General features: G+C 40.5%; 1 protein-coding gene across 1 annotated transcript in view; it reads right to left on the bottom strand.

Annotated features, from left to right (window-relative positions):
• AIG1 (androgen induced 1) overlaps positions 1-17,277 on the bottom strand; it is a gene marked incomplete at both ends in the record, with an annotated part of 127,557 nt that overhangs the window by 89,419 nt on the left and 20,861 nt on the right. Inside the window, one exon of the mRNA XM_081997191.1 lies at positions 499-654. Coding sequence (XP_081853317.1) covers positions 499-654 — 156 coding nt within the window. The remainder of the gene's footprint in view (positions 1-498; positions 655-17,277) is intronic.

Here is a 17,277-nt window from a genome sequence, read left to right as displayed (position 1 = left end):
CTGAGAACCCTCTTTTTCTCCTACCTCATTTTTTCTGTCAGCTCTGAATCCCCCACAGCATTAATAGGGAGCAACCTGGACTTTCGCTACCCTTCTTGCTCATGACAAAATGGTTTACAGCCCGAATTCCAGTCAGGTCGTTACAGTGTGAAACATGCCATAATCAGCACTTTCACTACTACTGATGATGACAAACGGTGCAGAAAAGTCCAGATTGACACTGAAGATGCTGCTGGTACAACTCACATTTGAAATGACCTGTACAACCAAGTTCATTTTGTAACGTACATTTTTTTTTAATGAACCAAAAATAATTTGAGCACCACCAGTGCTCCCTTACACCTGTGAAAAACAAGAAAGTAGTAAAATTACTGCTACTGTTTTTCCCTTGCTTCACAGTCTTTTGCATAGAGGTGGGAAAGCCTTTCAGCAAACAAGCAGTAAATAACAGCACTCACCCAGTTTGTAAAGACACGCACAGATTAACAGTGTACTTACCACTCCAACAGGGAAAGCTAGAACAGCCATCATCCAGTCACGGAGGGAAATGAGTTTTTTCAGCTGCCTCTCTTGCTCTTGACTGTCATTTCCTTTAGTAAGAAGACTGGACAGGTCGGTCAAGACACAGATCCCGAAGAAGACAGCCTGGATAACCTGCACGGAAAGGGAACACGCTCTTGAACATAGAGAAGACCAGAGCACTGGCAGAGAGCAGGTTGGACACAGGCGCATGTGAGGAATATTGCCACGGAACTGACATGGGGAGTGGGAAAACATTGGTCCCTTAAATATGGGCAGAGTTTGTTCACATAAAAGCCACTTGAGCGTCTAGATTGAAAAGCCCTGCATGCACCTTGCTCCTCATGTATCAAGGGGATCGATGCGAGTGGAAGGACTGTTCCAGAGGTGGGTGTTCCCACCCTCACCTCAGACATGTGCCACCAGACAGGGACTGAACTGCAGCCATCCCTTCCTGCTTCGCTCCATACAACTCGGCCCCAAAGACATGGCATTTGCCTCTGAGGTGGAAAAAGTGAGGAATGCTCCCTGTGAAAAGAAAGGAAAGAAGACGACCGGCTCTTTCCCTTGCACCAGGAGGTCTTGTTGGAGACCCTGCCTGCCCCAGACACTCCACCCAGAGGCGAAGCAGCTGCCTGAGACTTCCTGAGAGATGCAGCACACAGCAAATCGATCACTGCTTCACCTCAGGCAGCGAAGGACAGAACAAGCAAGCTTGCAGGAGTTACTCAGGCTTTCTCTTTGTGATGGCAGATTGTCATTTACCTGCCTTTTCCTTCATGTTTTTATAAATTTGTGTGCAATACTGTAAGATTATCTGTTGTATTAAATTGGTAATCACCTGAATACACTTGGTTCCAGCTTGACTTGATCTGTTTTATCACTACATTTTTCTTCCTTAATTAGTTTAGTAAAACTGTAATAAGTAAGCTGAGGAATGCTCTTGCCTGAGGACCTGCGCATCCTTTCTAGCAGAGTTCAGAGAAAGTGCACGCAGCTTGTTTACTCCCTGAGCTGGAAGCCTGGGTCACAAAACCCACATGTATCAGGTAATCTCAGGTAAAAAATTAAAAAAGCACAGGCTTGGTTCCCAAATTGCACAGTGATTCATCAAAAAACATAAACATACACTTAAAATGCATACTACATGTTTTTCAAAGCAAGCATGGAGTACGAGTTTAGAAGTCTTATTTGTAAACCTAAGTTCTGCTGACTAGGAGTCTCTGACTAAGCAGTAGACCATCCCTAAGAAATAAGAACAGGACATGCCCAGATTTTGCAAAATACAATTTATTATGTGTACACATCTTTGCAGAATTTAGATTATAATAAATAATGTAAAAAAACACCTTAGGCTAGGGGACACTGATCTGGAATAGGGAAGGGAAGGAAGGGAAGGGAAGGGAAGGGAAGGGAAGGGAAGGGAAGGGAAGGGAAGGGAAGGGAAGGGAAGGGAAGGGAAGGGAAGGGAAGGGAAGGGAAGGGAAGGGAAGGGAAGGGAAGGGAAGGGAAGGGAAGGGAAGGGAAGGGAAGGGAAGGGAAGGGAAGGGAAGGGAAGGGAAGGGAAGGGAAGGGAAGGGAAGGGAAGGGAAGGGAAAAAAAATATACCTGACAGTAATGAGATCAATCTGGGTGTTAAAAACTTTAGGCTGAGTACCAGGAAATATTTCCTAATAGTGAACTTTTGTCAGACCGTGAAAAGTTTCTCAGAGGAAGTGGTGGAAGCCTCATGGCTTGAGTCACTCAAACTGGTATTGGACAAAACACTCAGTAACGTACTGTAGGGAACAGTATTATGCTGGCAGGGCTTGGACGAGTGACTAATGAATTGTTTGCAGCTCTAACTACGATTCCCTGAAATGGTGTCTCTCCAAAGAAACAGACTCAAACAATCACACACCCACTTTCCAAGGGAATTGAGATTGTACATCCACTAATCAATCACGAACCGAACAGCTTCTCTCCCCATTATCCTGTTATGAACACACCACTTCAAGAGAAAATATAGTATCATCAGGAATAACTGAAAACTCCTAAAGGGAAAGTACCCAAAGATTTCAGAGAGTAGGTATCAAGTAAACTATTCTACAAAAAGATTAACAAATACAAATCCATATAGGAAAGAGAAAATTACATATTTATTGAGAACATTCAGAGCCAATGAAAAAAACACGTAGTGTTCAGGGAAGAACAGTTCCAGCTTACTCAGATAAATAATGTACGTACATTCACTCTAATACTTCCTTTACTTTCTAGAATGTGCAAGAAAACTCTTCTGACACCTATCAACATTTAGGATTAGACTGAGGACCTCCAGAGCTGCATGAGTCTCAGCAGCATAAACTGAACAGCCAGAGGCAGTAATGACTTACGTCCTTTGTGGGTCTGGCATAGGAAAAGCGTAGTGTGCAGCTACTGGTGGTTTATGGTATGAAACGAATTTTTAAAGTCCATGCTCCTCGGTGTGAATGCTGCCTAACAGATGTGAAAAGTTCAGAGCAAGGGAGTAGAAACTCCCTCTAAACAAGATTCTCCAAAGTGCCCTGGTGTTACCTCAGATTTAGGATCACATTTTCAAAACAAGGACCTTCTTTTGAAAATCTGCAGGTGGTGAATCTATACATAAAACATCCCCAAGATGTTAGACAAACAGCTGACTTCTTTTTATTTTTCCTTGGAAATGTAAGCAATAAAAACACTTTGGAGGAAATATCTTCCAATTTTGCCTCTCGCTAGAGTTTGAAGGAAAACAGTGATTTAGAAAATGACAAATACAAATTTGACAAAAACCAGCCGTACCTTCCTTATACTATGTAACAGGCAGAAACTTGTAAGCAGAGCATGCAAAACCAAGAAAATCATTAAAACAGGTACAAAATGCCGACTTACTGCTGACTCCATTTTCTCCACTGAAGCCTAGAGGGGCCACTGTTACTATAGTTGATACTACAGTACCCTTAAGCTGTGATAACGTAATGACAAGTAATGGAAATGGCCATCTACAGGTATTGTAGTAATACAAAACTCTGAGCAGAGAAAATACTTGTTAAGTTGCTGCAGGAGAAGACAGCTATGAACAGAAGATGAAATCAAGCAGCCCTGTCACCTTCCCAAACAGTGAGATCTATTCAGATTATATATCAGAAAAGATAGTTTTTATTGCTTGTTATGAATAGAATGTTAATCATAATGTTCCTTATGATTAGGTTAAAGTAAACTAATTGTACATATCTGCCTCCTAAAAGAAAATACAGACTTGCTTCAGTAGGACAGTTTTTCTACAAGGTGCTCACTGCAGGACAGCAGCTAATGAACTCCCATACTCCCCATAAGTTGACTTCTTAGAGTCAAACAGCAAATATATTTCCTCATAAACGTTCCTTCAGGGCATGGAGACTCCCTTCTCCCCCGTGCCGTGGGGTTCCACAGTGCAGACAAAATCTCTGCACAACTGAGGTCAATGGAAATTCTGTCACTACTCTTCCAAGGCAGAAAACTCCCATTAAATTAACTGAATCTAGGATTTCATTGCCCACGGCCTCATCCTCTTTCAAGCTCACTCTTGTAATCAGAAGCATTCCTTATTGCCAAGGGCAGAACTGGAAAAGTCTGTGCAAGCAGACTACTATTATTCATGTGCATTTTTTCCCTTTGTCTATCTTTGAAAATGGAGAATCGACTGTGCAGAGTCTCAACTAATGGAGAATCTCAACTTATCATTTTGAGATTAACGGCACTTACAAATTATTTCATGTACCCCTCTATGAAATAAGGCATCTGAGTAGGCTGGCAAATAGGCACTGCTGCCAGAACAAAACATGGGAGTAACACTCATGAAATCAGCATGAAATAAAGAAAGAGCATGGAATATTAAGTAACTTTCACACATTCCAAAATGCCATGTTTGCGCATGAAGTCCATGCGTGTGTGTACGTCTGAACCCATGCATGGATTAGGTACCTGTACCTCACCTACAGGTACGCTCCCACTGTTTAAAGGTAAGACTGTGTTTAAGAGAGGGACTTAAGAGTCTGCAAATACGACCCATGTTATAGGAAGACTAATTCACACTAGGGTGTCAGGGAGGACTAGGGTGTCAGGGCGCATCCCAAGGGGCTACAAGCAGCAGGGAGGCAGCCAGGGCCCATCCCACCCCAGCCAGGAGCAGGGCAGCCAGGGGCACCAGGGCAGCCCCGGACATCGGGCACCTCCCCGGGGACGGGTCACCAGCCCACGGGTGGGGGGCAGACATGACCTGACTGACCAAAGCAACACTCACGCTTTAGAAAAGCTGTGGCTTGCCCGGGAAGGTGAAAGTTCAGCTCTAACAGCGTGCACAGTTAAATTGCCAGAAATTGTAATTTCTCATGTATTTCCCATTTTACAATCTCCCATATACAGAACATGCTCTGATTTTCCTTTTCAAACAACAGGAATATGATTTATAACCTCAGAGTATCTGTTACTACTCCTTGTCACCTTGTGTCACTTTAGCTTTCATTCCTCCAGCAGCTAGACATTATTATTTGGTGTACAAATGTACTATGTTTCAGCAATTAACATGACTGTAATTTAAGAAACTCTGAAGTAATTTAAATCAGATTTTTATCTCTTTGCCCACCGTAAACTTGACTGATTTGACTCTGTTTTGGGAGCATGCTTGGTTTGGGTTGTAGTGTATGGACCATACACAGGCATGTGTGGACAGCTTGCATCCTGTAACAACAGCTCAGTTATCTATAGTTGCAATATACAGAGCAAGTCCAGGTTAAGTCAAGAATAACAAGGTACTTTTCATAGAATATGCACTGTGTTTACAGAATGAAGACATGGGCTGTAGCTGTTTATTAAACCTGTTGCTGCTCTTGACTGCGTGAAGCTACTGATTCTTCTTGTCCTTTGCCATTCCAGTGTTACTCTCAGGCACATTGCTTTTATTTTTGTTGTTTCTCCTTCCTTTGCTGTATATTTTTAGTTATACTAGCAAGTAGAAGCTGGACAACATGCAATCAAGCACTAAATCTTTGTATCAGAGAAGCTACTGACTTTCGATAAGGAAAAGGCAAATCTTTTTGTCTACAGACAAATGAGAGGGAGACATAAAGAAATAAAAGCAAAAACCAACAGCATTTTAAGCACTAAAATACAAGCCAGTGTAGTATGTCTAATCACTAAATCTACAATTAATTAAAGTTGAAGTGCAAACACCATGACGAAGTACTGTGCGCTACTCAGAATCATTACTTCTGTGCAAGGAATGGGAAAGACGACTTGTATTTTAAAGGCCAGAGATAGAAGAGCAGCATCACCCCAGGAGATTCATAGACTGACATTAAGTGGGGGCATGCAGTCAGACCTCATGTCACACCTTCTTCCACACCGGCTGCAGTGTCATGGCCGTTTCAGTTTGCTTTGTTTGTTGAAGCAGGTTTCAACATCATAGGCCACTTCAACACAGAGAAGGAACGCAGCCCCTGCCCATCAAAAGCCAGTAGCCTCAGAAAACAAATGCAGAACATACAGGAGAAAAGTAAGGGACAAGGAAACGAAAACAGAATAAGCCAAAGGAATACTTAATGCAAATGCCATCTATTTTACTTTGAGTTGTTTGTTGGTTAGGAACCTTGAAACATACATTTCTCCTATTCCTCCTTTTTCTTTCACTTACACATATTAGAACTTAAACTCCACTAGTAAAACACAATGTTTATTTCTATCAGAAGAACCATTAGAAATTTGGTAAGTGCATAGAAGGACAGCCTTATAAATATCCAGCACTGCCCTCACCCAAAACAATGACTCATGTCTCCCTTTACAGCCTTCAGCGGGGGGAAGGCTCCTGTAACCAGGATGACACAAATTAAGATTAGTCCTTACTAGGAAATTTAACTTCATCTTCATGATTTAGCCCTATGACATGAATCAGCTTATAAAACATGCCTAATCCCTTACCATATGATGTAAGTTCAGGGACTCCTTTAAATACCACCCTTTATTTACATAACTTCCCATAGTCGTCTTTGAAGCCTACCAGTACTGTCCAAATGTAACCAAGGATGGGGTTTTAAACGAATTAGATTTTATAGATACACAAAAGAATAAAGTCTCCTGTGGAATTGCTATGCACGGAAAAAAAAAACACATTTGACTGTTGGGTCTATTTTTTATAGGTACTACATTGTTCAAGTCCAAGTGCTTAAGCAGCTACTACGGAGCTGTAGAAAGGGGACAAAGCTCTGCAAGCTAATGAGACCTTGTGTTTCTGAGAGGAGAGATGCATTTTACAATTCTGCCTATTGGAACACAAGCTGTATTTTTATCTGGACAGACAGAAAAGCAACTTTTGTGCAAACTAAGCAACTTAAGTAAGAAATCAGAAAACCAAAACAGATGTGATACCCTAAAATGTAATTTTTATAGCATTGCCTTTCAGCATCTGTTACAGTTATAATTTTTCAGCACATGAAAATAAAAATTCTGATAAATAATACAACCATACTGCTTGCACCTCTTCCTTTCTCTCTCCATCTTCCCTCCACATAACCCAGGAAAAACCCTTACTGTATTACACTTACTGGAGAGGTTGAGTTTTAGACCATACTGTCTTAACAAGAATCTTGACTGGCTCGTAATGTTTTTCAAACATATGCAGCACAGTTCTTGGAAAGGTAATGTGGTTGTGCTAACATTGTTTTAAAAGCAGTTTTCTTACTATTTTCAGTACTTCTATACGGACAAATATATTTTTCCATACTACAACAAGCTAAGATGAAATTTGGCAAACTATCAAAAATCTTTGGAAATGCTTTAATTTTTAAAGGCAAAACCCCCGCATATTTAGTCACTCTTTTTTCATGAGTAAAATACCCCCAACAAAAATATTGCCATAGTGGACAACAATTGAGAAATTCATTTTAAAGCGCTCCTATATCTCAGCTGTGTTGCATAGATGACATTTCCAACATGATCTCAGCATGACAGAGTGTATGCCATCTGGCTCAGAAGTGCTAACTACCACGTATCGGATGAAGAGATGGAATGGACAGAATATAATAAAGCAATATAAACAAAAATTTGACCAGATGCTGAGAAAGTGTTACATTTTCTCAAATATTTTGCATTTTTTTTACCTATGTCATTCCTCTCTAGCACCATGTCAACTCAGTCTTTCTTCTTCATCTACAGGTATTTTCTGGATACTTTTGAGTTATAGATGTCTGGATATCTTACTTTGATCTTAGCTAATATACTCAAAGAAGCACTAAGCTCATTGTTGCAGTATTTAAGAAATTGTTATTCTATTTTTATCTCTATCTTTTTGATTCAAAATTGTTTTTACTAAACTAATTTTCTAATAATCCCCATCTTCTTCCTTACTCTCTTGCATTGTGTATAGAAAAGCTGCCATTACTACTTATTGTATCCTGCTTATAAGACAGTGTAATTTCATTAAACTTATATAATCCATTCAGCAAACATGTATAATACAGTTTATTCAGAATAGATTATGATTTTATTAGGTTATATCTTTTATGTTTTTCTTTGCTAAAGCTTAATCTTATTAGGATTATACACTGCACAGAAGGTTATGTCATTATTTTGGCTTAAACGCCAATTTTACACATTTCAGCATGATTGGTACGTTCTCTGCAGCAGTGGCCTTGCAGTCAATCAGGCAGGAATGGCAGCTCTTTAGACAATGTTTGGGATAGCTAGCTAAGAAGCTAAGACTTGTTCTGCAGCTGTCTGTGCTAAACTGAGCTTTAGGATAGGGTTTCCGATGGCTGGAAAGTCCCTAGAACTTTGTAAGTTAATTACCCCAAAAAGAAATTACATTTGATTAAGTACAGAACTTTCTCAAAGAAACAGCTTTCTTAAAACTTCAGAAACTTCTGCATTGCACCAGTTTTTTTATGTTTAGAAACACAGATTGAAAACCACTAGAGGGAAGCAATTTTGACAGACCAAATTTGAAAACAAAACTACATAGAAGTTCTCCAGTTACAATGACTGCTTTTGCTTTTAGTTTCTTCCCTTTGTAATGAATAAGGTAACTGCTGCCTTCTAAAGTGCTGAATTCAGAAAAGGCCATGACTGATATATCTCCACAACATGGTGACAGACCTGGAAATGCAAATGAGAAAGGCACTACAACCTTCTGAGAGGTAGCAGCCTCAGTGCTGCCCTACCATGGCTGTAGGAAATAAAAGCTTTTAATCTGCCTGTTTCCTGAGCACTGTGAAAGCGGTAATGAATGACTGCTCACACTAGTCCAGCCAGGTAGGCTATTAAGTGATATTGTCTCAGTTGGGCAATTCTCTCTCTCTCCAGGGAAAGTAAGGGAAGGAAACATTGAGAGTTTTATGCCGCCTCTTCATCCATCCAACGTACCAACAACACACAAACCAAGCCAGTTGCAAACCCACACTGTGAAAAACAGCTCAAGTCTCCAATCAGGGTCATCTTCAGCTTTTGCTTAAAGCAACTTTCATTCTTTGGCTCACTGCTTCAGCAGCTGAAGGATAATTTATGAGGGGCAGGTAAAGTATATTCATAAATAAAGTTATTACTAAAATAAGGATGTTCTGTAATTAGACCACAGCAAAGGATGCTGCTATTCAAGCTCCACTTGAAAAAAAACAGAGGACATAATTTGGTACATTAATTATAAACCACATGGTTCAATGAAAGGTGATCTAACATGTTGTACTGTCCTCATAAACAACACTTCTTTACACAACATTTCAAGTAAGGCACTGTGTGTTATAAAAAGTTGTATTTCAGGAAAGAAAACAAAAGTTCCCACTATCTTACATCTCTAAAGAAAACATGGGGAAAACCCTGATATAAGCTAACTGCATTTAAATTAAACAACACAAGCGGGATTGAGCATTCACTAGATGTGTGGCATTTCAACCCCAGGTGATAACACTACCCTGCCTTCATTGTCTTTCTCGTAAATACATCTCAAAGGAAATTAAGGATTGGTTTCCTGATTGTCCATCAGTGAAAGCGAGGCAGGGAGAAGTGAGCTGGCCAAGGTCAGGCAGCAAAGCAGCAGGGGAGCCAAGGAATGACCTCGGGTGCCCCGATCCCCTGGCAGCTCTCTAGGCATCAGATCAGGCTGTTTTCCACACATCTTACGCTCCTTACTAGAGAAACACTCCCAGCTTTCTCAGAGAAAGAGCATGGGCCTTTTCGTTACCTCCAAACGCAGCCATACTACTGTTGGCATAAATCCAAATACTTTTCCACTTCTGCAGCTCATAGTGATCATAATTTTAAAAGATCTTGTTTGCTTTATTGAAAAGAAAACTTTTCAAAGTCTTCTAATGGTCAGAAACTGTAATTCTGACTAGCTGACCTATTTGTGCCAACCAACTAGAGTTACCAAAGTCTCAAATGTTATAGCTTTGGAGAGCTGATCCATTATACCATTCCCACCTTCACTGTTCTTACATCTTAGTTCATAACAGCAAATATCAATTTTGAGCAACACTAGCACTGAATAAAGCTTTTTAATTTTTCCATCACTTGTTCTGCTCTATATGAAGAAGTTCGATCAGCTGCAATTTCAGCATGGTGCACACTTGGCTTCCCAGCAACACTGTAGGACAGGGCACTAGGTGGAAGAAGCACAACCATCCCACCTGCTACTTGGAGACTGTCTTTGGAGGAAGTGGCTTGAAAAAGGAACAGCATGGAGCCCAATCTTGCCTTACCTGCTCATGAAGGCAGGCACAGCTCAAACCTCTCTCACTCTTTCTTAATCAACATTTAACCGCTGCTTGAGTTTCCAAACTAATATTTCAGACATTGCTGTTTCCTGTATTTCTGTTTTGCTCACTACTTTTCATTTCACTTGCCAAAGGAAGAAAGAGATTAACTGTAAGGAAGTTTAAATTTACATCCCCCTACATATTATGGGAAGCCGCTTTATGACAGCTACCTGGCATCACAACAGGTCCAAACCCATCAGATTTAGATGCTCTCTATCAGGCCACTGCACACTGACTGACAAACAGTAAATACATTTTTTTAATCAGTAAACACCACAAGCTCAGTAAGAAGCTCTCCTTTCTTCTCAGGAGAAGAGGCTCAACCAACATCTCTTGTAGCAGTTAAGAAAGTAGCAGATGACTCCAGAAAAGAGACCTTTGCTAAAGCGTGGTACTGGTGACCAGTGAGCATGGTGTTTTGGATTCTCCATGGCAGGAAAAGCACTTTGCAAGTAGTAGCTTGTAGATGTGGCAGGCCAGCACAAAAAAAAAGTATCCGTGCCTATCAAGGGACATAGCCTACTGGTCAGCTGGGCAGATCACATCAGGAAATGCCCAAGTATCAACTGTCCTCTGCTAAACCTCTTAGTACTCCAACACTAATGCCTCCATGCACCAGGTAGGTGCGTGCACGTGCACTCTGAATTAACACTGTAGCTATAATTGTAATGCAGCTGGGGACAAGGGCTGTGCCCATGCACATGCTCAGCGTGCTGAGTCACCTGCAGGAACTCCCTGGGCAGTCCCGGGAACTCCCCAGCTAGTTTCTGTGGAGATAATTGACTCCTAGCCAGAGGAACCCGCCCCAGGCAGTCCCGGCTCCACCAGAGGACGGAGGGATCGATAGAAGAACTCCCCAGGCAGTCCCAGCCCGTGCTAATAAGATAATCGACTGCGTGACGGGGACTGGGGCGCAGGGAGCTCCCGGCAGCCCTGGGAACAACCCAGGCGGGTCCTGCTTTGCACACACAAAGTAAATGGTGAACCAACAGACACTGTTTGTTGCTCTAGATATGCTATTCAAAGGATAGGGCAATTTTTGCACATAGTTGAGATGATTTTAACTAGAAACTCATCACGTGTGCACTGGAGTGGTGATGTGAGACAGCAGGACAGCTGGATGATAAGAATTTACCAAACAACTGTTTGGGGAATCTGATCCAAACCAGCTGAAAATGCTGTTGTAAGGGTGCTTGTGATGGCAACTCCTATCACCACGTGGACAGAAACTGGCCGTACTGTCACAACAGTGACAACAGTAACACAAGAGTGTTACCTCATGCATAACATTCAAATAAATCAGTTTCTTTAGCTAACACTTGAACCAGACTGTGTGTAACATGGACCAGAACGAAAACGAGAGCCTACCACCACATAAGCTGGCCATGATGAAACTGCACTCAGATTTAAAACACTACCCCAGAGCGTAAGGGCATTGGTCCACGTCAATGTGTCTGATGCTACTGTTAGATTTTATATAAGGTACCTCTAATTCTGACTCGCAGAATACATACTCTTTTCCCAAAATACTTAGTAAATAAGTACATTCCAGTATGCTGCCCTATTCCTCACAACACAAAAATGCTGGTTACAGAGATGACATGCATACATGTTGGTGGTTTCTGGGCCATGCCTGTTTATTTATAATCTGGCTGTAGTCCATTGCAGCACTAGGCACAGTCACCACCGCAACGGAACAAGGATATCTCCTGTACAGACCATCTGTAACCATGCAACATGAAACTTCACACCAGAGTCCCAGAGCAGAGCTGCTGACCAGCTCTGTCAGCATGCCTGTCCTGAGACACTCAGTTCTGCTGAGCAGCGAGACCAGGTTTGGTCAAACTCAAGCTTGGGGTCAGCCAGGAATCCTGGCTCAGAGATGGCTTACAAATTTCACATGACACAACCTGAGCAGGGATCTTGACCCCTCCACCCCCCTGTCACAAGAGCAAGGCCAAGTACTCGATGCAGAGCTGAGATGAGTCCAACCTGGATGCTGCCTGAGGACCACCACAGAGGGCTGTTCCATGTACGTTCAGGAAAGCTTGGTTTGCATTAGGCCTGTATCCACTAGGAGATTCAGGTGTGACACTGCACAGGGTTTTTAGACACCTCACTCCCAAAGTGAAAATCACAGCTCCCACAACACCACTCAATTTCCAAGGACCAGACCATAATGTGGGGTAGTATTTAAGCAAAAAATAACTGGGTGTAGTAAGGAAAGGAGTATGTCTGGAGTCCCACCCCTCTCCTGCAAGGCATATACATGCTGCACTAAAGTCACTTCAGTCAGTTCCTTGTGTGAGACTTGAAGCCCAGAGAGGGGCCAGGCGTTTAAGGAGTCAGTCCTAATCTCTCAGGACTGCTTACTGTAACACATAGTGGAAGGAAAAGACAAATTCTTGGTATCAACTTTCATGCAACATCAAAGTAAGTATATTACTTGCTGAGTGATGCACCTTCTACACCCGTTTTAACCCAAAACAAACTTAAAGAATAATTCCCGTCTTCAAGAAGACATATTTTACTGACAACGCCAAAGGGTGGGATGTCCACCCTTCCTGTTAAGCTGTGCTAATGTAGGAGAGAGTCCACAAATGTATTTGGAAGCTTATACTGAGGTTCCAACCCTTTGCCTAGATTTCACAGTGAGAAACTGTTTGCTAAAATATGTTATCTGCAGCAAGAAACAGGAATCAGAAACCAGGAGTACTTCCTTCTGTCTCATCCTCCTTCTCCACACAACATGCAAAGTGGACAGACACTCTTCTAGTACAGCTCTTTGTGAATGCTCAGTCTACCATTTTACTTTTAAAATAACTGTTTTTCTTGGTCAGAAAACCAAAAATTTTACAGGCTTTACTGCAGAGCTCAGATTTATCACATCTCTTCATGTATTACTGAAACCTCAAGGAAAGCACATGCAAGAGGTGTTTTCAACTTCCACTTGACTCAGTCAGTTTACCTTGTTCTTCCCACTCCACTGAGGAGAAGAGGCATGTGTGAGCTCTAGGCATATCCAAAGCTCTGTATTATTCTGCTGTCAAGACCAGACCACTTGACTTCTTCATTTCTATTTATAAACACAGATAGGTATTACAAGGGCCAGACTATTTAACTATGAAGACTGTCAAAACAGATAATGTATTGTGTCTCACTGAATTACGAACTGGCTGTGTGCCTAGCCTTTTGACTGCAAAGGTCCACGCCATCATAGCTCAAGCAATGTCTTCCATCTACTTCAAAAAAGTTTTGGAAACAGACAACTGTGAAATGACTATATGGATCGTACAAATCACATTTGTTAACTCTTCATTGGTTAACTGCACTTAGTTGCTATATCTGCCAACTTAGGAAGAGTAATACTTTACCGGAAAATGTAGCTGATGACCTTCATTCTAACGAGACAGCGCTCTGCAGTGATCTCTCACAGTACCCACACAGATGTGTGCTCAGAGAAGTAAGGATGTCAACTTACTCTGCTGGAACTAGTTCTCTGATAAATTGTTTTCCTTATGTATGTAGGGAATGCACATGCATCCACAGTGCGATCAAAATTAGTATTATATTTCAAAGAACTGAGTACTCAATGTAGTACCAGTTAAAACACAGTAACTGTTTTTATGAGGACCATGAAATTTTATTTGCCTCAGTGAAGGCATTGCTTATATCTGCTTCCAAAATACCCAAGTTAGAAAACTAATGTCATTTAAGTGGTTTAATATCAGTTAATAAACCCATAAAACACCCTGTATAAAACATACAACCAGTATGGCAAGTCTAATGTGGATAGGAAAACATCCTCTTTGAGAGGAGAACACTGAAACAAAACAATAACCCAGAAAATGCACATTGACTCCAAGTAAAAATATCACAGCTTGCCTTTATATGAAATTGTATTAGCTAATCTTTTGGAAGAAAATACAAATTAAATACTGCTTTGATTTATAAAATGCTCGACATCTAATCATTAATCTGCACACATGCACTGAATAAAGTGCTAGCACATTCTGTTGCCCTAGGAAGGTATTTATTTTAAAGAGGCAGCATTTATCCAGCTATGGATGTAGCCAAAACATGTATTTAATTTAAAAGCAAAATATGATCTCATATCACAATACAGCAGGATTACCATTAATATAAAACTATAAACTTCAGGAATTCCATGTCTGTAGTTACATTTGTATCAATGCCAAGATAAGGTCAGCACATCAATACACAGTCAGTTTGAAAAGCAAGCGCAAAAATTCTACAGCAGAAATGAAGGCCACATATTTTAACCAGCATTTACCAATCTAGTATGCTAAAAGGTAAACCATCATATAAAGTTTTCCATATTGTAAGTGTCTCTGGCTTAGAAAAATTAATCAGTCTGCGTGTCTCAGTATTACTACAGCATTATAATTGCGTCTCTGCAGATGTTTTCCCACCCTTGTTTTTTGCCATTCCTACTTCCCAGATTTTCAGACTGAAGATGGAGAGAGTATTAGAGATATTCCACCTCTCTAAACAACTACTCAGGAAATCAGAGCAGGAATCTGAAAGGCTATCACATACTTCATTCTAGCTTTGCTTTTACTTTATAGCACTTGGACAATTTGAATTTATTTTGCCAGCAGAGGAAAAGACAGCCAGCTTCAGATGGAGACTTTCTCTTTGGTATTATCAGACCTCTACCATCTTTTAGAGAAACTTGAAACTGATAACGCATCAAAGAGATGATGTACTTGTTTCTTACCTATCTCTTATTTACATGATTCTAAATGTCACACAGAAAGGGGGTTTTACATGGAACTGTCATAAACCAGCCTATTTAATGGTCTTATTGTACATGACTTGGCAGTGTCAATTGATTGTATACTGTAATATTTCTACCAAACTACAAATTTTTTTAAAATCAACTGAAAATCGTAAAGCGGACCAACTGATTGCTGGCTATATTTAATAAAATCCAGCCTCAGTCCTCAAAACAATACGCTGTGCTTCCCTGCTCTTAATTTCTTTATTCTTCTTAATACTATCCTTTTTTAAAGCATTAGTAAAAGACATTTTCCTTTAGGTGAATATATTTATTCAGATCAAAAAGAAGAGTAAGATTCACAACTGAGATGTTCCCTATCACTGGCCATTTTGTAAGAAGGCAGGAACAATACATCTGTTAACTTTACTGTTGCATAATAGCACAGGAGGAGCAACCAAGAGCAAAGCAGGCAAATCGACAGCAATTTACTGCTTTGTAATTCAAACCAGAGCTTTAAATTCAGCCTGAAAAAAATACAGGAAACGCTACTGTAGCTGGACACAACAAAAACAAAAGTAATTTCTTTGTGGCAAGATATACTTAGTAAGCAGACTGCTACATTCTGTACGACTTCCCATTTTTGGATGAAGCCCCTGCTGAAGAAAACTGAGGAGAAATAAGGCCTAAGGCATTGCTGCCACGTGAGCATCGCAAAAACGTCACATTGGATGCAACCGCCTAGTCAACCACAGGCATAAAAAAGGACCCTGTAGTATTCTGGAATGTAACCAGACTTCTAAGGGCCAAAACCAAGTAACAGAACGGGAAACACTTCCCCTAAAGAAATAAAAGCATGGGGTTTTGCTATACTCATTTTTTTTATATTAGAAAATGGTAATAGGTGCATTAATTTTATTTCTGATAGATAATTATCATGACAGCTGGAATATACTGAAATTTCTCCAAACAGAATTTTGAACTGCTTTAACTAAATAAATTAACTAACTTTAAATGCATTGCACATGTAAAGAAAAGCTTATAAAGAACACACTATGATTTTAAATCTGACATACTGAACAAATGAAATGTTTTCTGTAGTAAGTAAACCAGATTATTTCTTTTCACCATGCCCTACAAGATTTTAGAGGTAGTAGATATTATCCTCCCACACCTCATTGTTATTCACAGGTGAGGAGGAGGAAAACCAGCTTTCCTACTTTTAAATTCCCAGTTGGTTTCTCAGTGAATTGATTTCTCTTCATTCTGTGTGAATGAAATAGTTATTGAACTAAACTAATGAACAACAGGAAGAAATTCTTTCTCTGCATCTGCAGAGAAGACTACTGTTGTCCAAAAAAACCCAATTACTATTGAAGCAAACTCTAGCTCTGGTGTTTAACCATTACCTTCAGTAGCTCTGTGGTGTGGCTTCTCTTAAAAACTTTGATAACTTACGCTCCAGCCAGATGTAACAACAAGAACTACTGAAAAACCCAGATGTGTAGTCCATGCTGATAAAAGAATCCAAAAATATGCTGTATCAGGATACATGACAGATTATGAGTGTGTTACATCACCACGCATCCAGCAAATGGGATTATCACCAGTGAGATCTGTAGCAGACAACGTGATTTGAGCAGTTCTACAAAACAACAGAAAGAGATGTATGTAAAACTGTAGAAGAGTATTAACATGCCAAAGAGTGGAGGTTTTCAACCTATTAGTCAGGATTCAGGTGGAAAAAGTCCTCGGAAACCCTGGTCAGTGTTGAGCATAATCTGAGCAAGGGGCTGGACCAAATGACCTCCTGGCTTACCCTCCAACCTGAGTGATCCTATGATTACATCAAGTCTGAGGCTTCATGTAAGGGAAAGTGTTTAGTGAAATCTCTTCCTTGTCTGCAAAACACAGATACCTCTGTAATGACTTCAGCTGATCACAAAATCTTAAACACTTCTGAAGTGTTTTCTCAATTTACTAAACGACTTTTCCTATAGTCATTATAGGTTTAAGCTTCATGTGAGGACACTGGTGCACAGACACTGCAGCAATAGTACTTGGTCTTCTGCAACTATCTCCCTGCTGGTAAGACTTCAAACGTGTTACTCAATCTGGGGGCAAAAAATGGAGTCAGGGGACACAGACCAACTGAAGATTTCAACTCAAATTTGTATAATAGACGATCACTAAATAATATGTACTTGGTAGCAGCTGATTGCTGTTTTATATGTTCAT

Source organism: Phaethon aethereus (assembly GCF_964289735.1).
Source record: "Phaethon aethereus genome assembly, chromosome: 3".
Classification (NCBI taxonomy): domain Eukaryota; kingdom Metazoa; phylum Chordata; class Aves; order Phaethontiformes; family Phaethontidae; genus Phaethon; species Phaethon aethereus.
This window is presented reverse-complemented; position numbering and strand designations above follow the sequence as displayed.